General features: G+C 28.2%; 1 protein-coding gene and 1 non-coding gene across 2 annotated transcripts; both read left to right on the top strand.

Moving 5' to 3' along the window:
* The first annotated feature begins 545 nt into the window (after nucleotides 1–545).
* On the top strand, nucleotides 546–27,318 carry LOC110651557 (proline-rich receptor-like protein kinase PERK2). The gene is made up of 15 exons (XM_058149568.1): nucleotides 546–703; nucleotides 865–1,380; nucleotides 1,615–1,698; nucleotides 1,986–2,050; nucleotides 2,303–2,385; nucleotides 2,568–2,703; nucleotides 2,970–3,131; nucleotides 20,214–20,286; nucleotides 20,591–20,944; nucleotides 21,110–21,196; nucleotides 21,286–21,356; nucleotides 21,798–21,874; nucleotides 21,994–22,150; nucleotides 26,588–26,746; nucleotides 26,881–27,318. Exons 1-15 carry the CDS (start codon nucleotides 646–648, stop codon nucleotides 26,977–26,979), a joined length of 2,181 nt encoding a protein of 726 aa, XP_058005551.1. The 5' UTR covers nucleotides 546–645; the 3' UTR covers nucleotides 26,980–27,318.
* Nucleotides 16,675–16,781, top strand: LOC131169550 (small nucleolar RNA R71). Its single transcript, XR_009140483.1, has one exon. It is a non-coding gene; the product is annotated as a small nucleolar RNA R71 (small nucleolar RNA).
* Nucleotides 27,319–27,597: the final 279 nt, after the last annotated feature.

The following is a 27,597-nucleotide window of genomic DNA, read 5'->3' as shown; positions in this document are numbered from 1 at the left end:
GAACAAGAGATTGATGATAACGCTAGTGTTGCAGCAAAGACAAAAGTTAAGGTTGTAAAGCGAGGCATGCAACCATAGTTTCAAAACTCAAATTTGTTAATGATCAATTGGAGAACACTAAAAGAGCCATTGGACACTTGCCATCCACTGGAGTGAGATGCTCGCCAAAAACTAAGATGACAAGAAGAGGGCATGAATAGAGAACAGGAGTGTGGTTCTGTCCAAAATTAGGGAGAATTGGTCATGTAATTGAATGGGAAAGGGTCTAGATTATTCTTCTCTCTTTTCTTTTTTTTTTTTTTAATATTATTATAATAATATTTAAAATAATTCTATATATTTTATTTGATAATAATAATAATAATTAATAAAAAATAATAAGGGTTAATGAATTATATATATAATAATTGAAATAAATATATATATATATAACTAATAATTGTACTAATTAATAAAATAAAATAATTTTATTAATAATTAACTATTAATTTATTTAATTATATAAATGAGAGGACTCTCTCTCCCCCCACTCCCTCTCTCCTTCTTGATTAAAATACGTGAAGAAACCTCTCTAGCCACCACACTGTTACCGACCTTTGTTGTAGTGGACATGGTAGCAAAACTGTAGCGACTCTGCAACTTTTGATGGGTTCCTGCTTCAGCAAGCCCATTACCGAGGCAGATCGCCGCACTAACACTACAGGTTTTTTATTTTTTTGGGGGTATCTGGGTTTCATGAAGGAATCATTTCATTTTTTGTTAGAAGGTGTTTTGATGTTTGTTGGATAGGAACAAATCAGCACTGTACTCTTTCTCAATTTTTTTTCTCCTCTTTCTAATTGTGCCGCGTTATAATTTGGTCAGATGATAGATCTGAGTTGCCTGCACCGGTGCTACCTCACCAGTCAACGGGTATAAATCCGATTAAATCTAGCTCATCTTCTGATAAGGAGAATCAAATTCATGCACCTGCACAGCTATCTCACCAGTCACCGGTTATAGATCCAATTGAATCTAGCTCATCTTCGGATGAGGAGGAGAATCAAAGTCATGCATCAGCCTCTGAGAATGCTCAAAGATATGAGATGAAGCAATATGGTTTTAGACAACTAGCAGAGGCAACTGACTTTTTCTCCAATAACTGCCTCCTTGGCGAGGGTGGTTTTGGTCAAGTCTTTCAGGCAACCATAGATGGTGAAGTGGTTGCTATCAAGAAACTTAAAAAAATAAAGCTGGAAGATAAATTGGAGGAGAGTGAGTACCTAAGCTGTGTGAGTCACCCAAATATTGTTAAGATGATTGGTTACTGCAGTAATGGAGCTGATAAATTGCTTATTTTAGAGTTTGTTCCCAATAATACCTTGACACATCATTTACATGGTGAGTGCTTTTTCAGATATTCATATCTAGGCAGCTTTAAATATACATATAGATCTTACAAATTAGGTTTCTTTGTAAATATACATATATACGTATACATGACTCGTTAGTCTTATACAACTCACACACAACATGTCCCTATCCTTACACATATAGGCACACAAAAATCCAGAACCAAGAAATTTATAATATAAATTTTTAATCTTAATTGAGTTCGGTTTATATTTTTAATAGAAGAAAACAATATTTTGGGGTGGTCAACGAGAATGAAAATTGCCATACACTCTGCAAAAGGGTTGCAATATCTACATGAACGCTGTAAGTCATTCCATTGCTTTCTAGACTATAATTAGCTATTGAGACTCTAATTTCCAAGGGGCTTTGGCTCTTAAGGTTCTTGTGTTCCTTTTCTAGCTTAGGTGTTGTTTTTATCTTTGTACAGGTTGTTTTCTCAGCTCTGTATTTCCCTTTTCCAGGTTTTCCTAGTTTTTCTAATTAATAATCTTTCCTGCTTGTATATATGTATAATGAGGCTTAATGTATTTTTCTTTTTTTAAAATTTATTTACTGTTAGAGTTTTTACTTTCTACGTATATATTGTTCAGGTAAAATTATACATCGGGACATCAAAGCAGATAATATTCTTCTTGATAATAATTTTGAACCAAAGGTAATACAATTTTAGCATTTAAACACTAAGTTAAATACCAAAATTTTCTTGTAAGATATTGAAAAAATTGTGTGATTTCATTAATTTGATATTTGGATGTAAGTTAATTTTATTATTTTAGGTTGTTTTTATATTAAATAAATTTGTTATATTAGGTTGCACAAACTCGAAAAAAATTTATTATATTAGGTTATTTTTGTATTAAATTATATGGAAGAAAAATCCACTAATTTACATGAATTATTCTTTCAGGTTGCCGATTTTTCTCTATCCAATTTTTTGCCAAATACTGGTAATGTTAGCCACATTACCAGTACATTGAGAGGAACTAATGTGTAAGTTTTTTTTAATATTATTAATTAAGTTGTTGAGCATAATTACATGACTGTTAGAATCTACTTTTAAATAGTTAAATATAGAAAATAAAGAGGAAAAAACAAACTATTTTGAGGGCTTATATCTAGTGAAGATTTTCAACTTTTAGGAAAAAAAATTTTAATTTAGCTTTTAATTGCAGTTATGTAGATCCAGAGTTCGGTGATATTCAAAGAGTATCGGAAAAGTCAGATGTTTATTCTTTTGGCGTCGTACTTTTAGAATTAATTACGGGAAAAAAACCTTCTGATAAACAAGGCAATACCATTATTAATTGGGTATGACACTAATTCATATGTGTATGTGTGAAATAGACGCTAATTCGTATATAAACAAATACATTTGTGAGATAAAGATGACACTAACTCATATAATATGCAATTTTAATATATAATTTTTTTTATTATATTAAGGAAATCATATATTGCTTTTACATTAAACTATCATTTGCAGGAAAAAAAAAATAATTGTAATGATAATAAAAGAGTAAAGTTTTGTTTTGATAAAAAAAATTAATAAATACTCTTCACTTATCAACATTCAGGCTAAGGAGCGAATTGGACAAGTATTGGACAATCATAAGTATTCCGATCTCGTGGATTCCAGATTGCAAGGAGCGTACAACAAGGAGGAGATGGGAAGAATGATTTGTTGCGCTGCAGCTTCAATATATAAACCTTCCCGCTCTCGACCAATAATCAAACAGGTAAAATAATTATATGCTTATGAATTTGATAAAATTTCATTTTATATTTAGTTTTTATTTTGTTTATAATAATAAAGAAATTTTTATTCAATTGTATTTAAAATCGCAAATTTACAATTTTAAATTTCAATGAATATTTAATAATAATAACAATAATAATTCATATATACACACTTGAAGAAAGACAATCAAAATTATCAAAAGAAATTAATTATTATACACTTTTATATGTGCATATGTCAAATTAATTTATTTTTCAACATATTTAATTTAATTTCAATTATTTATAATTATAACATTAAAATTGCACTATATTTTAGTTAGTCTTATTAAATTTCTAATTTTATTATAGGATTTCTATAATCTTAAACTTTTAATTATATTATTAATCATTTTCTAAACAATTGCAAACACACCTTTTAATTTAATTGTTCTTGCTTACCTAATTTAAAAATAATACCTTAATCGAATCACCTGAAAAATTTATATATGTATTGGCTTTATTATTTTTTCTTCATTATTTAATTTTATCAAACTAGTGTGTGTATATATGAGGAGATAATGAAATTTTGTCTTAAAATTAAATAGTGAGAAAAGTGTGGATTCAAATTTTACCCTTTTCAAATTAAAAGTATTTAAATCACATATATATATATATATATATAAGGTGAAGCTTCAAAATTAATTTACAAGAGTATACCACATAAACTACTAAAATTGCTTTAAAAATTACCACGTGGCACAGTCTTTTTATTATTTTTATTTTTTTATATAAAAAATTAGCTTACTATATTAAATATCAATTTTTTAGACTTTTTCAAATTTCAACTGCTAAAAAAAATTATATAAATTTCTTTTTTACAATATCTTTTAAAAATTTGGAAATTTTTAAGTTTATAATTTCAAGCATTAAAAAATTTATTATCACTAATAATTAAATTATTGATGATGATAATAGGATAGACTCTAATAAGCAAATTAATAAATCTTTCCTTTAGTGAAGATATGTTTTTAAATATATTGGAAAAAAATATTAGTTTTTATTATTAACTAAATAAGGAGATATTAGTTTTTAACTAAATATTAGTTTTTATGGACATGATTTTTTCAATAATTTTTTTTTAAAGAAACCATAAAAAGTCTAATTAGTTAAAAAAAAAACCTTTTTTTTTCTGTAACTTGAAATTAAAATATGCATGTATGATCCATAAAATTGTTATGGAAGCTTTTTTTTAAGAAATTTTTTTATTTAATAAATTGCATTTTTTATTTATTAATTTCTTATTTTAGATAATTACTTTTTATAAAATTTTATATTTAATTGAAGTTAAATATAATAGGACTAAAAATTTTAAATTCATATAAGCTCTAAAATTAAAAATTTTAAATTTATATAAACATTAAAATTAATTTAAATAATAAAAATATTATTGTAATTAATTCGAAGAATGAATAGCATTTTTTGCAAAGTTAATGTCCCTCTTTCCACATTTATATGTAATATAGGATTTAATTTATTTTAATTCTTTGGCTTCCTAAATATTTTCAAAAATTTTTAATGAGTATAATAAATTTTGATTTTTTATTTGTCTCTTTAAATATTTATAGAAATATTAAATAAGTATAGTAAAATTTTATTTTTCATTATTGACTCTTAATAATTTATAATTTATATATTCTGATTTAAATTAAAACATTAAAATTACTTGATTATCATTAAATAAATACAAAATTTCAATTAAAAATTAATTATTCAAACTTTTAAATTTATAAATTAAAATTTGATTGATAGTTATTATTTGAAAAATTATATTCAAGCAAATTTAATAATTTCCTATCACTCACACACACATATGAAAGCTAAGGACTATAAAATGATTAACAAAAAAATTGACATTTTTCTTAATCATTAATTGACATGTGGTATTTAAAAAAAATAATTTTATTGAAAATTTCATTTTTTTTTGAAATTATAAACATAATTATTGGTATAAGATAATTCTTAATTTAATAAATTTATCTTAAAATATAAAATTATTTAAACTTGAAATATAAAATAAAATGAAAGAGAATATATTTAATATAAATATAATTTCAGTTTATATATATATATATGATTAAAAAGTAGAAAATGGATTAATTAAAATTAAAATTAAAAAATTAATTAAATTGATTAGTTTTAAATAATTTATTATATCAATTTTTTTTTATAAAATTGACAGTTAATTAAAATCGATATATATATTAATCTATTAGATGGCATAATGGCATAATTAAAAAAAAAATAGGTATTCTATTTAAAATAATTAGTTAATCGAGATAATCTGTAAATATAATTATCTGTAATCATAAGATTTTGTCATTTATAAATCAAATTAACTCAGATATTGCTAACAAATCTTTTCATGTCATCTGTATTTATATCAGATACATAATAGAGAAATACAACCAATCATATGCTCATACAAAATTCACTACAACCAGCTTCTTATAATTTGCCTTCATCATTAATTGACATGTGGTATTTTTTTAAAAATAATTATTTTATTTTAAATTTTATTTCAAATTATCTTTTTTTAAATTATAAATGAAATTATTAGTATTAAATAATTCTTAATTTAATGATTTTATCTTAAAATATATAATTATTTAAATTTGAAATATAAGATAAAATGAAAGAGAATATATTTAATATAAATATAATTTCAGTTTGTATATATATGATTAAAAATTTTAAAAATTGATTAATTAAAATTAAAAAAAATTAATTAAATTGATTAATTTTAAATAATTTATTATATCATTTTATTTTACAAAATTGCTAGTTTATATATATATATATATATATATTAGATGACATAATGGCATAATTAAAAATAAGAATTTTATTTAAAATAATTAGTTAATCTAAATAATAAGGTAATCTAAGTATAACTATATGTAACCATAAGGCTAATAAATCTTATCATGTCATCTTAGTTACATAATAGAGAAATACAATCGAATCATACACGCCTACAAAATTCTCTATAACCAGTTTCTTATGATTTGTGTAATTAAAAGATGTCTCCTTGGTGTACTTCTACAAATATGCCTATACTTTCATGAATCTCCATGACATCCTAAACAAAAATGATTTGCCCTAGTGGATGTACAGTGAAAAAATGATTTTTGCTCAATATTTTGGCTCGAAGATACCTCCATTATTATTCATGAGCATCAAGTTCAGCACCCAATTCTATGCTGTAGCTATTTGTTAGTCTTCATTCTTAACTATTTTCTTTTGTTTATTCTCTATTTATCTTATTTTCTCCACCTGAAAAAACCTTTTACACGATGAACCAGTAAAAACATTAACACAAAGTCATAGATGACAAAAATCTTTGAGAGGAGTGGTCGTTGATAATTTAAATTTTGTAGATAAAGGGCCAACACCAACACATACCAATTTTTGCTATTCATATTAAAACGGTTTCGGTTTCATTGTTATTTTTTCGTTTAATTAATAATTATATATTTTTTAATCATTTATACGGTAAATATATTATATTCTTATATTTTAATCACAGAGAAAAATATTTAATCATTTAAGATTTGAAAATTTAATTTGATTTAGATAAATATGTAATTATTTAAAATTTTAATTAATAAAATTTAAATTGCAATTATTATATTTAATAAAATAATATAATTTTAGAACAATAAAATATAAAAAAATATTAAATTATGTTACTAAAATAAAATAATAAATAATTGCACAACACTAATACTCTTTCAATTAGGCCCCTAATACTCTTTCACTTTATTCCAAAACACTACATTACACTTAATAATAATAATAATAATAATAATAATAATAATAATAATAATAATAATAATAATAATAATAATAATAATAATAATAATAATAATAATAATAATAATAATAATAATAATAATAATAATAATAATAGTAGTAGCAGTACTAGTAAATATTTAGTTGATTATTAATAAAACCTACAATGTAAATAAAATCCTCTTTACAACTTAAAATAATATTTAAGAAATTTATATAGGCAAATGATCTCATAATAATTCAATTATTTAAAGCAAACATTTAATTTCATCGCATAAGAGATGATTTAAATTATAAATAAAATGAAAGCACATAAAAAATTTAACTGCTTTGTAAAATATATTATAAAATTCTACTTAATATTTCTTTAAAACATTCATGGGATAAATTGATAATATTAATTTAAATTCTCACTTAATAACGGTATTAATAAAACAATATTAGTATAATATTAAAAATTATATTTTTATTTTTAAGAAAAAAAATTCAAGTTGTTACAAAATTCTTGTAAAATTTTAGATTCTAAATTGGAAGTTTAAGATTTCATTTGTTTCATGAAAAATATTTTAAATATTTTCTGCATTTTATAATATTTGGGGCACTTAAGAAAATGAATCAATGGAAAATATTTTCCTGATTAAAGGAAAAACAAAATTTTTCTTAAGGAAAATGACTTCATATTTTCAAAAGAGAAAGTTATTTTTCATTTTTTATATTTTTATAATCTTATTAAAATGTAAAAATACTTATATATATATGGCATAAACACATACCATTAATTTAATATTATAACTAAATAATAGAAAATATTTTCATGAAAAATATTCCATCAAAAACATTTTTCATATTCAAATTATTTTTCGTAAAACAAACGGAGTCTTAAGTTAAAGAAGTTGGTAAACTAATTAGACAATTTTATTCTTCTTCAAAAAAAAAAGTTAAAAACAAATTTTAATTTGATGGATAAGAGAGAGATTAAGAAATACATTGCCTTATTAGTGGGCTCAACAAATAAGATGAGAATCAACAGGAGCATTTGTGCAATTTGGGAAGAGTACTGACCAATATTAATTCATTTAATTTGAATTTATATAAGTGATCAAATTATTTTACACATCAAAATGACTAGCTAAGTTAATATTATAAGCAACAATCTCCCTCAAGTGTAACCACATGATGTGGCCCAACCGCAAGTGCACGGGCCGTACAAGTAATGTAGAAAAGTTATCGTTCCCACGAGGAGTTGAGTTAATGATTGAATTTTTTATATAAAAATTCTAACTAATTTGAACTATTTTTGAAGTTAAAGTAATAAATTGATAGCTATTGAAGTGTGAATTCTATGTGTGTGAGATTAATAGTCTATTCAACGATGTATTAATTAAACTAAAATTGCATCAAATTAAAATAAGCAAGTTGAAATATGGCAAAATTTAAAATGGCAAGTAATTAAATTCAATTAGAAATTAATAATGATAAAAAGGCGATTCCGGAGTTCGGAGGTTCATATTCAAGCTATTTTGGGATTTTTAAATTGGTTATCCAATCTTGTGGAACTTACGGGTTTTAAGGATATTAATTCTTAAATCCTTTGAATACCCTTTCGAGTGGGACAAAGAGTGCCTTGATCAATCTAATCCTACTTTCGTGGAGTTAGAGTTAATTAAGACCCATTAAGTTCTTTAATTAATCTGTAAATCCTCTTAATCCTTAGTCTATTTCTAGATCTAAGTTAATTAAGTTCAATTTCTTGATTATCTATCACAAGGCTTTCTCCTTTCGGTGCCTCAACCATGGATTAAGAACATCACTTAATGGGATCCTACACTAAGCATGTCATTAAGCACATAAGAAATGAATAAAACTCATTAAGACCATAAAATATGGATTACCCAATCAAAATCCACAAAATATCTCAAATATTACATCCCTTACTCCAGAATCAAAGAAAAATTACTCACTATCCATAATATTTACAAGATATTCTGAGTTAATATGGAAATAAAGCTTTAATCTAAGCTAAGAAACAAGAAACCCAATACTAGAAAGGTAGGAAAAATGCAAGAAAAGAAAGAAATCTCCAAATCTGGTTGGAAATGGTGTGGGAGACGATTTTTGACCCTTCAGCTGCTGCCCTCTCCTTTTTCTTTTCTTCCTTTTCTTTCCTCCTTTCTAAAATGGGATAAGGGGCTATTTATAACTTTTTCTGACAAGGAGCCCTAAAATGGTGTGTTTGAGGTGTGATTTTCTGAGGGAATCTTCTGCCAGCTCATCAATGAAGTCTTTGTGGGATCAGATAAGTGGATCGCATAAGTTATGCAAGACCTTATGCGCTTTCTGATTCTGGCTCTCTTATGCGAAACTGCATGACCAAGCGCATAAGTTATGCACAATTCCGTGAGGTTGCATAAGGGAGGCACGAATCTGCATAAGCTATGCACTCTCCTTATGCAGATTTCGGCAGGTAGTGGGGACAGTTTCTTCTCCTTATGCAGAACTGCATAACTTATGCGGCAAGTTATGCACAATTTGGCCAATGCATATTTCAACTTTGAAACTTGTTTTTGACATCTTTGGCTGTAGAAATCACTCCTCAATGGCAAAATTTCTTTTTAGTCCTTCAAAAACACCATTTTTTTTACAAAACAAAGTAAAAATTACAAATTAATCCAAAATTAACAATTATGAAAAACTAACTAAATAACTAATGAAATTAGCTAAAAGTGACTAATAATCAAATAAAATGGCTATGAAATTAAACCTAAATGACTATGCAAAATGTATGCATCAAATACCCCCAAACTCAAGCTTTTGCTTGTTCTCAAGCAAACTTTAAAATGTAATGCAATTTTTAGGGGTGCCTTATCCAAAGAGCTATGAAAATCACCTATTAGAGTAACTTAACACACCTTTAGCCATACCAACAATCCATATACCCATCCTTCAAAATGCAAAGAATTTAATGCTTATCCAAGCTTTCACCGCTTAGCCATCAAGTCAATTATCATTAAAAATTCCCAAACCAACCAATCAAAAGAGAGAGTCATGCTCAAAAGGAATTCTAGGACAATCAATAGTCAAAGTGTCTCTATATAGAATGATGGAATTAAATGAATGAATGGATAATTTTCCAATCCCATAGGCAAATTCCCTACTCCTATCTCCACTAATGTAGCAAGTACTATCAAGAGTCAAAGGTCTTTTTAGGGATGTAATGGGGCCATGGGGTTCAAAATGAGGCTAAGAAGAAAAATGGGTAAAAAGGATTCAAAGCATGAGAATATTTTTAATCTTGACAACATAAGGTACACTTCTTATTTTATTTAATTTTTTTCTCTTTTTCTCCTTTTTTTTTATATATATTTGGAGGAGAGAAATACGCAATGAGAATTGTCAAGTGCTAGCATAATTTACAAAACACATAAAAATGGAGGGACATTTTGATACTTTAAACTTGTATCTTGCATTTTCTTTTGATGATTGTCCCTAAAAATGCCACCCCCAAACTCATTCCTTTTAATACTTTGGGTGGATTTCTTTCAATTTGAATGACAATAATGAAAATCACATATACTAGCACTTTTACAAGATGACAAGCATTTCTTCTCCCTTTTATTGTATTTTTATTCTTTTCTTTTTTTTTATGTACCTAATATTATAAATAATTATTCTCATGAAAAGGGTTGGAGTGTTTGGTTCATTGGCTAGGTAGCAATAAGGGTTTCAAGAAAAATTAGGAATAAAAAAGGCTCAAAGGGGTTTGCAAGGGTCAATTTTAATTAGGAAAAGGGCCAAAGGTTTAAAATGAGAAGGTTTAAATCAAAGAATGCCTAATCATCTCTCTTTTCAAGTACAAGCTGGTATTATCAAAACTCAAAGCAAAGAGTAATTACCAGGAATTGTGAAATTTAAAAGCAAAAAGAAAGAGTTACCTGGTATAGAGCAGATGAGAATTCAAGAGATAATGGTGATGCATAAGAAGCTGCACAGGTTATGCAGAATAAAATGCTGTACAGAACAGGTGCATAAGGAGGGTGCATAAGCTGTGCAGTTCTGCATGACTTGCATAGGGGACTGCATAGGCTATGCAGAACATTTGCATAAGGGGATTCACTGCCTGTGCAGTATATTCAAAAGCTGCTGCATGATGATATAGCAAGGAAAAATATGCAAACACCAGTAGAAGCATGCAAATATATACAGTGTATGGACAAGTATGCACAAAAGGGCAGTAAAGGCAATGAAAGTCAATGAAAAACTAATGGAATAGCCATCCAATAGAACTTCAAGAAAAACAGAATTCAAGGTAAACTAAAATTGTTTCAACATATCCACAAAGAAAAACTCCTAGAAGTTTGAACAAAAGCAAAATAAAAACTAATATAATTCTATTGTCTTGCCCTTGTCCAAAGATGCTGCTAAAGGACTGGTTGGAGCTGGCTGCTGTCGAAGTGATGGTTCTGGAGGAGGTGATGGAGGTGGAGGTGGCATGCCTAGAAAAACCATGAGCTGCTTCATCATCTCTTTTAATTCTTTCTGCTTATCTCTAGTTTCCATGACAAAATCAAAGAGTTGATCGTGACGATCCTTGAGGGTATCAAGACCAGTTTCGAGCTTCCTATCCACAAAATATATATCATCACTAAGCCTTTCAAAATAGGTGAATAAGGCTTTAGTGTTGAAGGGAGGAGGTGCTGTGGATGAAGAGGGTCCAGCTGCAGAAGGTGTAGGCTGTGCAGAATCTGCTGGGATGTCCTGTGCAGACTGAGTGGGTGGTGTAGGTTCAGCAGAATGCTGTTGGATTGGTGGGACAGATTGTACCTCTGGTTGTGCAGTGGGTCTTGTGTCTGCTGCTGGTTGTGCAGTGTTAGAAGGTGGCAAACTGAATCCAGTTTTGGATAGGTGTGTAGCATCAAAATATAGAGTGTCTGAAAGTGCTGGTAGTGGATGCTCTTCCGGATTAAAACCAAAATGCTTGGCTATAACAGTTATGAGCCCACCCATGACTATGTCACCTATGGATTTGGTGGCAATATGTAACACATGCTCACAAAAGAAGTAACCAGGCGAAACTTTGACTTTGTGAAAAGCACACCATAACATGAACAATTCAGATTTTCCAACAGCACCAGAACTAGTTCCTCTGCCCAAGATAGTGCTAACAATAAGCCTATGGATAAATCTAAGTGCAGGGTCTAGTATTTGAGAGGTCTTGGATCTACCAACAGAAAAACTCTGAGGTTGGTTTGTGATAATCCTCCAAAACTGAGCAGCATTCCAAACACCTTTATTTGCTACCTCTACCCCTGTATATGGTACCCTAAATAGTCCATCAATTGCAAACCCAAAAATGCTATGAAATTGGTCTAATGAGAGCTCTCTATTTTGCCCCAAACACCTAAACTTCATAGTTGGTTTGTAGTCTATCTCATGAAATTTCAGAGTAGCAGAGAATGAGGAAATAAATTCTAAAACTAGAGCTGGATAAATTACTTCTTGCTTATGCACAAATTCCATCCAACCCAAACCATCAAGGTAGGCAACAACATTATCAAATAGACCAACTGATTGGAGGGCCTCTGCAGAAATGTACCTTGTGGGTTGCACCTTTCTGTCCTTAAGTCTCTTAAAGGTTGCTTTGTGAGTTGCATCAGGAAGGGGCCAAGGTAGTTTAGATACCTGTGTTGTTGCTGAAGTTTGCTGTTTGCTAGAAGAGGGTGATTTGGCTTGTGGGGTAGAGGTAGAAACGCCAACCCCATGTCGTTTGGAGGCTGAGGTTTTGGGGTTTTTGGGTGGAGGCTCTGATAATGGAGTGGTAGGTGGTTCTTTGCGTTTTGTGAGAGGAGGTGCAGAAGCCATGGGTCGGGTGGATTTCGACCTGATTTTCCTCTTATAAGTGGCTGTGGGAGGTGGTGGAGGGGTTTGTTGTGGAGGCAAATCGGGGTTGGTGCCAAGGGCGAGACTTGGAGAGGGGAGGTTTGAGGGGAATGAGGAGGCGATTCCATGGGGTTATCGATGGTGAGAATGGAGGAGATGATGGAGAAAGTAAAAGAGGCAGAGGGAAGTTAGGGCAAAAGCGTGGCAAAAAGAGTAGTGGAGAGGAAGAGGAAGGGTAATGCCGGGATAAATGGATGTGGGGGGGAAGGCGTGAACAGAAAAGACGGGAAGTGGAGGTGGGAAAGTGGGTGCCGAAAAAAAAAAAATTTTGATTTGAACATGACATGTGTAAAACTGCATAAGGGGAGAATGGGTGTGCATAAGTTATGCACTCTCTTATGCAGGTTTCGGTGGAAGATAAAGAGTGTGAAAAATTGATTATGCAAAAGTGCATAGCTTATGCGCTGACTTATGCAAGTTTCGGCTAATAATGGAAGTGTAGGAAATGTGGTCATGCAGAAGTGCATAAGCCGTGCACTCTCCTTATGCAAGTCTCGGCAAATTTTGGAATTCAGAAAAATTGGTCATGCGGAAGTGCATAACTTATGCACTCCCTTATGCAAGTCTCGGCAGAAAGAGAAAATGCAGGAAAGTTGGTCATGCGGAAGTGCATAACTTATGCACTCCCTTATGCAAGTCTCGGCAGGAAGAGAAAATGCAGGATTTGAAGTCATGCAAAAGTGCATAAGTCATGCACACTCTTATGCAAGTTTCGGCAGATATGAAATTTGACAAAAATGTGGCTATGCAGAATTGCATAAGCTATGCACTTCCTTATGCAGTTTGCAACAGAGATGAAAAATGGCAAGAATTGTGTTTATGCAGGATTGCATAAGCTATGCACATCCTTATGCAGCTTTTAGCAAGATGAGAAAATGGCAAAATTTGTGATCTAAAAGCTGCATAAGCTATGCAGTTACTTATGCACAATTCAACAAGATTGAGATTACAATTGAAAATGAATTGCAAATTTGAAAAATGCCCTAGAATGAAGAAATATAATTCTATGAAGCATAAGTCATGAGAAATTATCGCCAAAAACACATCAATATATACAAAATCCATCAAAATTGCATCATACAAGCTTGTAGAAGTGAGTTCTGCATAAGAGGCATTTGTGAATTATGCCATTTCAACTCAAACTCTGCAAATCAACATTTAGCACATTAAAACTCAATAAAATCTGCATAAAGTTGCATTTATTCACAAATGAGAATGGACTTTCCAAGTTATGCCAAGGAAATGCAGTATGTCCACCTTGAATCTCACAACCCAAATAAGCTCAAAACTTCAAAAATGACCCACTTACCATCATATTAACATGATAAGCACAAATACTTAAAAGTTACACACCCAACCTCAACAAAGAAACATATGCCATGTGCTGCAGACCCCTCTTTGCTGAAAATTGCATTTTTCTGCATAAACTTAGAAGCAAATCTGCACAGGTTATGCAGTAAGAATAAATCAATCTTGAGAGAGTTGAAGGACAAAATTTCATATTAAGAGTCACTCCCCAGCAGTGCAACAACCTTCATCCATTGAAATACATCTACAAAGGACAAGATTCAACAATGTCAAAAATTGAATTTGGGGAGATTTAAAATAAAAACAAAAGTAATGCAAATAAAAGTAAATCAACAAAAGCAAAATAAAAGAACTTGGGGTGCCTCCCAAGAGCGCTAATTTATAGTCCTTAGCTAGACTCTTTTCATGTTTCATGGTGGCTGAAATTGGAATTTATTGCCTCTGTTTCCAATAGGTTCTTCAATGAATCTATATTTCATTTTCTTTCCATCACATGAGAAGAACCTTGTTGCTTTGTCTAAAAATCCGACCATTTCTTTCTTGACAACCTTTGGTGCATCTTTTTCTTTGAGAGATGGTTGCTTTACTTCACTTTTCTCCACTTGCTCAACTTGAAAGATTGGTGCCATAGGACAAGGTGGATTACTATTCAAATGTTGTGCAAATGCAGCCTCTTTTGGATTTTCATCATTGATACTCCCTTCATGGATAAGACAACTTTCAAGAGAAGCCTTCAGATAGCTCTTTCTAAAGTGCTCTTTTACTAACTCATCAACTATATCAATTCTCAAACAAGAGTCTACATCTTCATGTTGCTTCTTCTTATCATTGCCAATGTTGAAGACTAAATGATCCTTTCCGACTCTAAGAGTAAGCTTTTCACCTTTCACATCAATCAAAGCACCAGCTGTAGCTAGGAAAGGCCTCCCCAAAATGATTGGGATATTAGAATCCTCTTCCATGTCCAAGATGACAAAGTCAACAGGTATATAGAACTTCCCAACCTTCAGAGGCACATTCTCTAAAATTCCTTTAGGATACTTAATTGATCTATCAGCTAACTGAAGAGAAATGTGGGTTGGCTTAAGATCTCCCATATTGAGCTTCTCATAGATGGAGAGGGGCATAAGGCTCACACTAGCCCCTAAATCACATAAAGCTTTTATAGAACATGATTCCCCAATGTGGCATGGAATTGAAAAACTCCCTGGATCCTTGAGCTTTGGAGGAAGTTTCCTTTGGAGGATAGCACTGCATTCCTCAGTTAAGGCTACAGTCTCATAATCTTCAAGTCTCCTCTTATTTGAGAGAATTTCTTTTAGAAACTTAGCATAAGAAGGCATTTGGGAAAGAGCATCAATAAAAGGCACATTTATATATAGCTTCTTCAAAACCTCTAAGAACTTCCCAAATTGCTTATCAAGCTTGGCTTTTTGAAATCTCTGTGGAAAGGGAAGCTGTGGCTTGTAAGGCTCTGGAGGTATGTATTTCTCTTCTTTCTCTTTTCTTGCACTCTCTTTCTTTTCACTCTCTTGTTTTTCATTTTCATCAACATCTTCCTCATTTTCTCTCTTCTCACTTTTTTCACTCTTCTCATTATGCACTATTTTACCACTTCTCAGTGTAATGGCATGACATTGCTCTCTTGGGTTTTCTGGTTGACTTGGAAGTTTTCCAAAAGACTTGGTACCTGAGGAAGATGCTTGTTGTGCAATCTGATTTTCCAACATTCTGTTATGTGTTTGCATCTGTTCTAGCCTTGCTTTCATCTCTCTCATCTCCTCATCATGCTTAGTTTGGTTAGCAAGAATCTGTTGTAATAAAGCTTCTGTGGTGGAACTTTGTTCTTGCTGTTTTGGTGGAGGTGCAGGATTCATGTTTCTCTGCTGAAAATTAGGCAATGGTTGCCTATTTTGCTGATATGGAATTTCTTGTTGCTGTTGTGATTGAAAATTCTGATTTGGAACTTGATTTTGCTGATTTCCCCATGAAAAGTTGGGATGATTCCTCCAAGTTGGATTATAAGTTTGAGAGTAAGGATTCCCCATTTGTTTGTTTCCATAATTACCAACATATGCAGCTTGCTCTCCATAGTCTATTCCACAGCTGGTAATTCCTTCTGCATAAGCAACTTATTGTGAACTTCCAGATGATGATGATGAACTAACCAACATACTTAAATCTTCCATCTTCTTAGCCAAAACATTTGTAAATGCATCAAACTTTGCATTAATCATGTTGAATGGATCAAGGTCATACATTCCAGCAGCTTGCCTCTTTTGAGTTAGAGCTGGTCCTCTTGGACTACTCCAAAGATGAGTATTATTTGCAATTTTCTCCAATAGCTCATAAGCTTCATCTTCATGCTTCATAATAAATTCTCCTCCTGTTTGAGCATCAATAATCCCTCTAATTGCAGGAGTGACATTTGTGTAAAAATTTTGGTTTATCATCCATTTTGGAATGGCATGATGTGGGCATTGTCTCTCTAATTCCTTCCATCTCATCCATGATTCATAAAGAGTTTCATCTTCTCTTGGTCTAAAAGCTGTCATTTGATTCCTCAATTCTTGAGTTTTTCCAGGTGGAAAATATTGTCCAAGAAATGCATCAGTGAGTTGCTCCCAATTTGTAATGGAGTTGTGAGGTAAAGAATCAAGCCAATTCAATGCTCTATCATTCAAAGAGAATGGGAATAGCTTCAATCTTGCTGCATCATCAGACACTCCAGGTTGTTTTTGCATATCACAAATCATAGCAAACTTCTTTAGATGTGTGTGTGGATTTCAGAAGGATGTCCCCCAAATTGAGAATTTTGAATCATTTGAAGAACTCCAAAATCCATCTTGTAGCTATTTGCATCAATTCTTGGTCTTGCTATGCTCTCTCTCAAATCATCAAAACAAGGAAAAGCATGATCCATCATACTTCCCCTAGGCACATTAGCATTTACAACTTTTTCACCTTGGGCTACATTTTCATTGTTTCGATCATTTCCAACATTACCACCACCAATTCTAATTCTTTCATCAGCCATGTCTCCTTCAATTTCAGCTGCTCTCAGTGCTTCTTTTCTTCTTCTGGTTTCTTTCTTGTTAGCTTTACAAAATTTCTCAATTTCAGGATCAAACAATAAGGATGTGTAACTTGTGCTTCTAGCTCTTCTCATAAAAGATTAAAAGTACTTGAAAAAGAACAAACAAGCACAAAATGAAAAGATAACAAAGATAAAACTATAAACAACTAAAATAATCAAGAATTCAATCTTAAACAAACAACTCCCCGGCAACGGCGCCAAAAACTTGATGTGGCCCAACCGCAAGTGCACGGGTCGTACAAGTAATATAGAAAAGTTATCGTTCCCACGAGGAGTTGAGTTAATGATTGAATTTTTGATATAAAAATTCTAACTAATTTGGACTATTTTTAAAGTTAAAGTAATAAATTGATAGCTATTGAATTGTGAATTCTATGTGCGTGAGATTAATAGTCTATTCAACGATGTATTAATTAAACTAAAATTGCATCAAATTAAAATAAGCAAGTTGAAATATGGCAAAATTTAAAATGGCAAGTAATTAAATTCAATTAGAAATTAACAATGATAAAAAGGCGATTCCGGAGTTCGGGGGTTCATATTCAAGCTATTTTGGGATTTTTAAATTGGTTATCCAATCTTGTGGAACTTACGAGTTTTAAGGAGATTAATTCTTAAATCCTTTGAATACCCTTTCGAGTGGGACAAAGAGTGCCTTAATCAATCTAATCCTACTTTCGTGGAGTTAGAGTTAATTAAGACCCATTAAGTTCTTTAATTAATCTGTAAATCCTCTTAATCCTTAGTCTATTTCTAGATCTAAGTTAATTAAGTCCAATTTCTTGATTATCTATCACAAGGCTTTCTCTTTTCGGTGCCTCAACCATGGATTAAGATCATCACTGAATGGGATCCTACACTAAGCATGTCATTAAGCACACAAGAAATGAATAAAACTCATTAAGACCACAAAATATGGATTACCCAATCAAAATCTACAAAATATCTCAAATATTACATCCCTTACTCCAGAATCAAAGAAAAACTACTCACTATCCATAATATTTACATATTTACAAGATATTCTGAGTTAATATGGAAATAAAGCTTTAATCTAAGCTAAGAAACAAGAAACCCAATACTAGAAAGGTAGGAAAAATGCAAGAAAAGAAAGAAATCTCCAAATCTGGTTGGAAATGGTGTGGGAGACGATTTTTGACCCTTCAGCTGCTGCCCTCTCCTTTTTCTTTTCTTCCTTTTCTTTCCTCCTTTCTAAAATGGGATAAGGGGCTATTTATAACTTTTTCTGACAAGGAGCTCTAAAATGGTGTGTTTGAGGTGTGATTTTCTGAGGGAATCTTCTGCCAGCTCATCAATGAAGTCTTTGTGGGACTGCATAAGTGGACTGCATAAGTTATGCAGTCCCTTATGCAGTTTTCGGCTGGTTTCTGGCTCTCTTATGCGAAACTGCATGACCAAGCGCATAAGTTATGCACAATTCCGTGAGGTTGCATAAGGGAGGCACGAATCTGCATAAGCTATGCACTCTCCTTATGCAGATTTCGGCAGGTAGTGGGGACAGTTTCTTCTCCTTATGCAGAACTGCATAACTTATGCGGCAAGTTATGCACAATTTGGCCAATGCATATTTCAACTTTGAAACTTGTTTTTGACATCTTTGGCTATAGAAATCACTCCTCAATGGCAAAATTTCTTTTTAGTCCTTCAAAAACACCATTTTTCCTACAAAACAAAGTAAAAATTACAAATTAATCCAAAATTGGCAATTATGAAAAACTAACTAAATAACTAATGAAATTAGCTAAAAGTGACTAATAATCAAATAAAATGGCTATGAAATTAAACCTAAATGACTATGCAAAATGTATGCATCACCACATGGTTATCACTTGACAATTATATTTAACTCAATATGGATCTAGTTATACAGTCGACTGAAATCCATAACTCAAACCAGACTTTAATATCATATTAACCTTGGAGAGACTACTAATTAAATTATATTTAATTCATTTTAATATAAATTTATATAAATAATTGAATAACTTTGCATATCAAAATGATTAGTCAATTTAATATTATAATTCAATTACTTATATCTATCATTTTATTCCTATTTACTCTCGATGTATAACTTAGATTTCCAACAGTAACTTGATTAATAATTTGTGGCCACCCCCAAAATTTTTCTTAATTAAATATATTATAGTTAACATTATTTTAGAATTAGGGACATATAAATTATCCTCCCCATTTTTTTAAATTAAATTTAAAAATAATATTATTAATAATAAAAATAATAACAATGACAATAAATTTATGAAATTTAGATATTATTATGCTAAAAAAAATACTATAGAAGTGATCAAAATAATAAAAACTAAATATTATAAAATGTGAATATTTATTTAAAATACTCTATAAATAAAAAAATGTTAAAAATAAAGATATAAAAAAAAGACAATGGAATATGACGAGAAAAAAAAAAATAAAGCCTTTAAGCTTCATGTCTCATTTTTGTATTCTGATATCTTTACATTGATTTATTATTTTACTTAAAAATTTTGTGCTAGATTGAGTGTATGGAGTGAATTTGTTACCATATATTAATAAAATATATTATCTATAAAAAAAATCGAAAACAATTATTTTTTACAAAAATACAACTTATAAATTTTATCAATTATAATAATTATATAATTATTTAAATTTTGGCTCCCCTCTACGCTTAATCTTGTATCCGTCCCTGGCCAACGTATAGAATTAAGAAAGTTAGGGATATGTAAAAAAAAAAAAAAAAGAAAAATGATTTACGATCATTGATAATTAATTCGTTATTTAAAAATATATAAATAATTAAAATATTATTATTCATGATGGCCGCTGAAAATGGGGTGCGTGTGTGTATATATATATAATCTTTTAAGATTATTAAGTCATGCAGATAATTAAAGTTCTTCAAAGACGTATGTCTCCCCAGAAGATAATGGATGAGAAAGACATCTTTACTCTGCAAGGTACTATATATAAAATTTTCTTATGACATACCTTTTTCTTATTTATTTTCCTTGGAGATAAATTATGTGTGGTTACTGAATTATTTTTCACTTAATCTTAATTGATTATGAATTTTCAATTATAAAATTTTTATTTATTATAGTGATATTAGTTCGATTTAGAATGTTAGTGTTTTTTAATTTAATCAAATCAAAATAAATCGATGATTAGTAATCAACCCATGATTTAATTGGCCTGTAAATCAACTAGAACTCCATCTTTATGCATGTATATATTTTATATTTACTTCTTCATCACATACAGGACGGGCTACTACTAGTCTAGAATCTGTAATTAGCATTGAGAGGACACGAACTACTGCGCCGATAATCTTTACTTATAGAGAACTAGCAGATGCAACCAATTATTTCTCCAACCACAACCTCCTTGGCGACGGTGGTTTGGGTCTAGTTTATAAGGGAAAGCTTTCAAATGGTGAAGTCGTTGCAATCAAGAAGCTTAGAGAGTGGAAAAGTGACTTTGAGGCAGAGATCCAGATCATTCACCGCACCAGTCACAGAAATCTAGTCAAGCTGATCGGATATTGCTTTGAAGAAGCCAATATGCTGCTTGTTTCTGAGTTTGTTCACAACAAATCCTTGAGATCTCATTTACATGGTGAGTACTGACCTATGTCTAGCCTGCAAAGAAATTGCATGACATATGAATTGATAGATATTATGGAGCAGATTAATTAGAATTGTTCAAGCCTTAACACCCTCTCCCCTTTTTACGTATCCAAATAGAAAAGGAAAATCATGTACAAAATTTCATTGATTGTAGGGAGAAACAAAAAGACAATGGATTGGTCAATCAGAATGAAAATTGCCATAGGTGTTGCAAAAGGATTAGCATATTTGCACGAAGCTTGTAAGTAATAAGCAAAATTCTCTTTTCATGTTTAAGGTATTGGCATAGTCACTGAATTTTGCTTTACCTTTATGATATATGTATTTTAGGTACTCCTAAGATCTTACACAGGAATATCAATATGGACAATATCCTTCTTGATTATGATTTTGAACCAAAGGTATGATTTATGTAACTTACCTTAGTTTTAACTTGCATTCAGGCCAACCTATTGACTGACTTAGTCAACTAGTGAAACCATAATTTAAGTTAAATAAAATTATCCTTTTGAAAGTTGCATGCATTAAAATTAAGTCTTACACACGTCAAAAAAATTAAGTCCTGCTTGAATGCATTCACCAATTTTATGCATTCAAGATAAATCATTTTGGAGTATTTTTCAACAGAATCCAATCCTTATTGTTAAGATAGAGGAGTTTTTTTTTTTTTTTGAAAAGATATTAATTAAATTAATTATGTTGAGTTTTTTAAAATGTTTTTATTAAGTTTAAACTCATTAATTTCAATTTGAAATATAAAATTAATTAAATTGAGCTTGGTTGTCTTTTGATTGTTATGCTATTTGACAGTAATTGTACTATTATCCTTCCTTTCCTTTCAGATATCAGATTTTGGACTTGTCAAAGAATTGCCCTATTTTTCCACCCGTATTTCCTTCGATACACTGGGATCCGCGGCGTAAGACATATAAATGTTTTGTTTTTGTTAGCGAAGCATGATTACATCTCCATAGATTTCCATTATTTAGGAAAATTTATCGAATAGGTTCTTCTCATGCATTCTTTCTCCATGTGCAGCTACTTTGCTCCAGAGTATGTCGGTGATGGGAAATTCACTGGGAAATTCACTGACAAATCCGATGTGTTTTCCTTTGGAGTGGTACTTCTGGGGTTGATCACCGGGAAACCACCTGTGGTAAAGGAAGTCGGCATTAATATTCTATCGAGTATGCAGGTATGTGCATATATAGTTATATATATATATTATCTCACATTAGTTAGAGATAAGATATTGAGCTAAATATATATGCGGATGTATTATTAAAAATGAGAGCCAATTGACTTTTTTTTTTTTTTTACTCTTAAATTTAAGCGTTAAACCATTTTTTGATAGAAAACATATTTTTGTAATAAAAAATTAATTAACTCCTTTTTTATTGAAAATTTAATATTTATATATTTATTTAAATCAACTTTTAATAAATTTAATTATTATATCTTTTTAAATAAATTAAAATTAAATATTGAACTCATTAAACTTGACCCAGTTTTTTATGAAACTTTTCTATATATATATATATATATATATAAAGTAATTTTCCTAAAAATAAATGCTTATTAGAAACGTAATTGTGACGAATTTTTATCTTAGTATTTTACTCACATTTTTTTCTCAAAAATTATATTAATTTTATATCTAATTTACTCGCTCACCTTTTACCAAACCTAGCACATATGTGAGTAAATCTCACATTTATGTGAGTGAATAAGCAATGTATTTAATATATATATATATATATATATATATATATATATAATAGAAAGGTATTCTTATGGTATTGCTACGTGACATTTCATTTCATAGTATTGTCATGTGACATCGTCTCTTATATTATCATGTGGCATGGTCTATTATATTATTACGTGGCTTTCTCTATTAAATTTTCTCTATTTTTAATTAATTATTTATTTAATTACTTTAAATTATTATTAAATTATTAATTCACTAATTGTATATGTAACTTATAAATTATTTAATAGTTACCCTTTTAATACTATAATAAGTAGTCATTTTATATATATATAAATTATTTATTTTTATTGTGAAATCTTTATTTAAAGTTTGAAAGATAAAAGATAATAAAAATAAAATACATAATAATTAATAAAAATTTAAGATATTATATATATTTATATATTAAATATATATATAAATTAAAATTATTAATAGTCTCGTGCATTAGCATAAGTAATTTTTTTAATATATATATATATATATATATATATATATATATATATATATATATATATATATATATATATATATATATATATAAAGGGAGGGAAAGAGCAAGAAAAAAATTTTAACCGACCAAAATTAATTATTTTCTTCATTAAATTTTACTATTAGATTTTTGTACTTATTGTATGTAGGGAAAATTAATTGACTTAATAATTATGATATTTGTTAAATTTAAAAGCTAAAAGTCAACGTTTATTAAAAGAATCAATTGAATAACCACGTCAAATTATAAAATGTATTTTAAATAATTTTTTAAACTAAAAAATAACGATTTAAAAAAATCATATATTCGAATATAGTAAAAATAATTATCAAAATATTATTATTTTTTATTTGAATTCCTTATGTTTTAAAATGATTTTGGTGAATTGGTGATCTTTTTGTGGAAATTAAGAAAATTTACTATTTTTTAAACAAAATTAGGAAAAAAAGAAAAACTTTAATGTATTGACTAATGAAATATGGCTTTCACTAATAGAATATATCATTAACCTATTAATGGCTCACAATTTTAAATGTACTAGCTTTTTCTCAAAATGTGTATTGCATGTTTTCGGTATTTATTGTATATATTCGTAATTTTAATATTTTTATATAAAACTTTTTATTAATTTTTTATATAATATAACAATATTATTATTATTATTATTATTATTATTATTATTATTATTATTATTATTATAATATAATAAATTTTCATTTTTCACAACATGTATGTTGTTTGTACATTTATAATTTTTAGATTACGTTAATAAAAATGAAAGTATATTAATAAAAATAAAAAAAAATTATAGAAGTATATTTATTATGCAAAATTTAATATTATAATATATAATTAGTTTTTTATAAATATATAAATTTAATTATTTATTATGTTATTAATTTATATATTTTCTTATTAAATTTCTTCAATAATGAAGTATTGAATTTATAAAAAATAATTAGCTTTTAAAATTTTATAATTTTTACAAAACATATATAATTAATGTAAAACATTTAAACCTTTTTCAATCCTATTTAATAATTTATAGGTATAATAGTAAAATAAATTTAATTTGGCATAGTTTCATATAATGTTAAAATTTTTTATTTTTGGTTATTTTCAATTTGATTTTTAATTTTATTTACTAAAATTAATTTTGAACACTCATATCAATAAATATTAATATTATTAATTTTTATTTGATATATAATATTTTACATAATTTCGTACTTTCTTATAACATAGAGAAAAACTTTAAAATAAGTTGACAAATTATTAATAGAAATAAATTAATAACTAAAAATTTCTTTTTAAATAAAAAATAAAAATCTATTTCAATAGAATAAAAAATACTAATATTAGTACATTATTATTATTAATTTGAATGATTATAGTGAAAAAATATGTAAACAATTATTCGGTTTATAGTAAAATATTTTATCAAACTAATTTATAATGTATTTTTAAATTAAATTTTTATAATTATTTTTCTAAAAATAAACTTCAAATTTTAATAAAGGAAGTTGTTAAATTAAAAAAATAAAAATTATATTAAATAATGTAATGCTTATATTCATATTAGACTTTTTTGATACCAAATATTAATTTATATTTATATTTAAATATAAATTTATTAAATTAAAATAATAATTCTATATTCAAAATATAATTTTTAATTCTTCTATACATATTCTGTATTTGCCAAGTTAAGACACGATTATAGTATTAAAAAGTTATTACATATTATAATTAAATAATTTTTTTTATAAATCAACAAATATTAATTTTTTTATAATATTTTTTCATTGTTACATATATATATATATATATATATATATATATATATATATATATATATATATATATATATATATATATATATATATATATTGTCAATAAATGTATTAACTTATATATTAATGCAAATATTAAGAATTTTAGAAATATATTTATAATTAAAAATATAAATTTATTTTATATGCTTATAAGAAATTAAATTAAAAGAAAATTTTAAAAATTAATAAAAAAATTCATATGTTTGGCTAAAAAGATTAGTTTTTTTCTTGTTCTTTTATTTAAATTTAATTATTATTGTATTAAAATAATGTTCCATGAATACGTATAATTAAGATAGAGATAACAATTCATTAAGATTCATTTAAAAAGTTTTTCATATAAATAAAATACTTTCTATTTTTATAAATAATATAAATCATGAAAGTATTTTTGTAAAATTTTATTTTAAATTATATTATAATAAAAATCTAATTAAGTTGAATTTAAATACAAGTAGGATTAAAAATTTTAAATTTATATAAACTATAAAATTATATAAATAATTAAATTTTAAATTATAAAAATTTTAAATTTATATAAACTCTAAAATTAAATGAAATAACAAAAAATATAATTGTAAATACTATCAATAATAAAGGGCAATTTAGATAAAATTAATGTTCTCCTTCACATATTTTTATATTATTATATAGATTAGGACTTAATTTAAAAAAAAACTTTTCGAACTTATAATTGTAAAAAATGATTTACTTTTAGAACATTAATTTGTACAGAGAAAATATTTTGATACTAATTAAATGTATAAATATACATAAAATATGTAATTCAGTGAATATCTTAACAATATTTATATAAACATATAAATAAAATTATCACATATTATAAATTTAAATTATGTAATATATGCGCTTTTAAAAAGCTAGTTTTATAAAATATGGTAGCATAGATCTCCTCACAGAAATTTTATTTTAGAATATTATTTTATATAAATAATTTATTTTCGATACTTATAGTAAGGGAGTCTAATTTAATTACTAATGCCTCCTCAACATATTGATTCTTCTCGGTAAATTACTTTCATAACAATTCAAATATTATTAAATGTGTGTTTAGAAAGTTTAAGAAATAAAAAAAAATTATTGTAATTAATTTTTTTTTATCAATTTTCATGTTTAAAAAGTTTATAATTACTATAATTCAATTTTTTAAATTAAAAAATAAATCATCTAAAAAAAGGATTCATGCCAAAAGTCACATGATTATGTAAAAATTTGATTATTTAAGGAAATTCATTATTAAATACTAGAATATTCTTATTTAAGTTATATTTATTTCTCTATAAATAATTGATATATATATATATATATATATATATCAATTATTTCAAACAATAAAATTTAAACGAATTTTATGATTTTCAAAAGTTTTTCAAACACATAAATTTTCTTACAAACTCATTTGAATTAAATTCTTTTAATAAAATTCAGTTAAATTCTATCATAAGAATCATTCTAAATCAGAAGTAAGGAAATGGGAGATTTTGGAGAAGGAAATAGCTATCACTAATACTTCTATTTTTCAAATTTCAGGTAGTGCCTCAACTCAAACAAGCATTGGACACTCATAATTATAAAGATATTATTGATGTCAAATTACAAGCTTATGATACAAATGAAATTATTAGAATGATTTATAGTGCTGCGGCTTGTGTGTACAAACCTGCAATGTATCGTCCAAAAATGAGCCAGGTTTGCAAATCCAAGAGCTCTGCTAAATTAACACATTAATTTGTTTGTAAGTTAATAATCATTCCTGTCCATACCAATAAAGTAATATTTATAGGTTTAAGCACTAATTCTGGCGCCATTGTTGTTCGATGCAGATTGTTGAAATCTTACAGGGAAAATTAGCATTGGAAAGTATTTGGCTAAACAGTGACAACAGTTTCCTTAAGAATGGGGCACCTTATCTACCGTTTTAGCCGTGGGAATCTTAGATTTAGGATCCACATCGTCATCAATTCTTACGTTGCTCCTGTATCTTCAAATTTGGGTTATCAACCATCAAAACTGGGAATTTATCTCGCCCGCCTCCTTTGATTTAAATTGGTTTTTATATATATATTTTTTTGTTATTTGTTTGTGGGTTTGAGTTGTGATCATTATAACTCCACTCTTTCTCTTTATTTGGGATTTTTGTTAGGAACTTCGAGTATGTTTCTTCGTGGCTTGATCTTTGTGGTTTGATTGTGATTATCTTACTTTCCGTTTCAATGTGGCTTTCATTTTCTGTGTCTCTATGCTATTTGGTTTTGGTTTCAGTTGTGATTTTGAATTGTCGGCTTGTTTGGTTGGAGAGAAAGCACGGCCCAAGTCCGGCGATGTCCACCCGTAGTTTCATGTACCTTAATTAAGAAATTAAGAATGATGATGAAACAGCAGAAATACAAATTTTGATGATTTTTGGGTCACCAGTACTGGGGAAAAAAAATTGGGACAAAAATGCCCATCCATTCTTTTTATACTAACAAATATTAGAGATAAATGTTTTGACAAACAAAATTTGCTGGACTAGAAAAGCCCGTGAAGGGCAACTCCCC

The sequence above is a fragment of the Hevea brasiliensis genome, chromosome 1 (genome assembly GCF_030052815.1).
Source record: "Hevea brasiliensis isolate MT/VB/25A 57/8 chromosome 1, ASM3005281v1, whole genome shotgun sequence".
NCBI lineage: Eukaryota > Viridiplantae > Streptophyta > Magnoliopsida > Malpighiales > Euphorbiaceae > Hevea > Hevea brasiliensis.
The sequence above is the reverse complement of the archived record's forward strand: the minus strand, read 5'-3'. Positions and strand labels throughout refer to the sequence as shown.

Coding starts and splice junctions, on each gene's coding strand:
- LOC110651557 (XM_058149568.1), top strand. CDS start 646: ATGGGTTCCTGCTTCAGCAAGCCCATTACCGAGGCAGATCGCCGCACT. Junction 2,051..2,302: donor ATAATAATTTTGAACCAAAG/GTAATACAATTT, acceptor TTATTCTTTCAG/GTTGCCGATTTTTCTCTATC. Junction 20,287..20,590: donor AGACATCTTTACTCTGCAAG/GTACTATATATA, acceptor CATCACATACAG/GACGGGCTACTACTAGTCTA.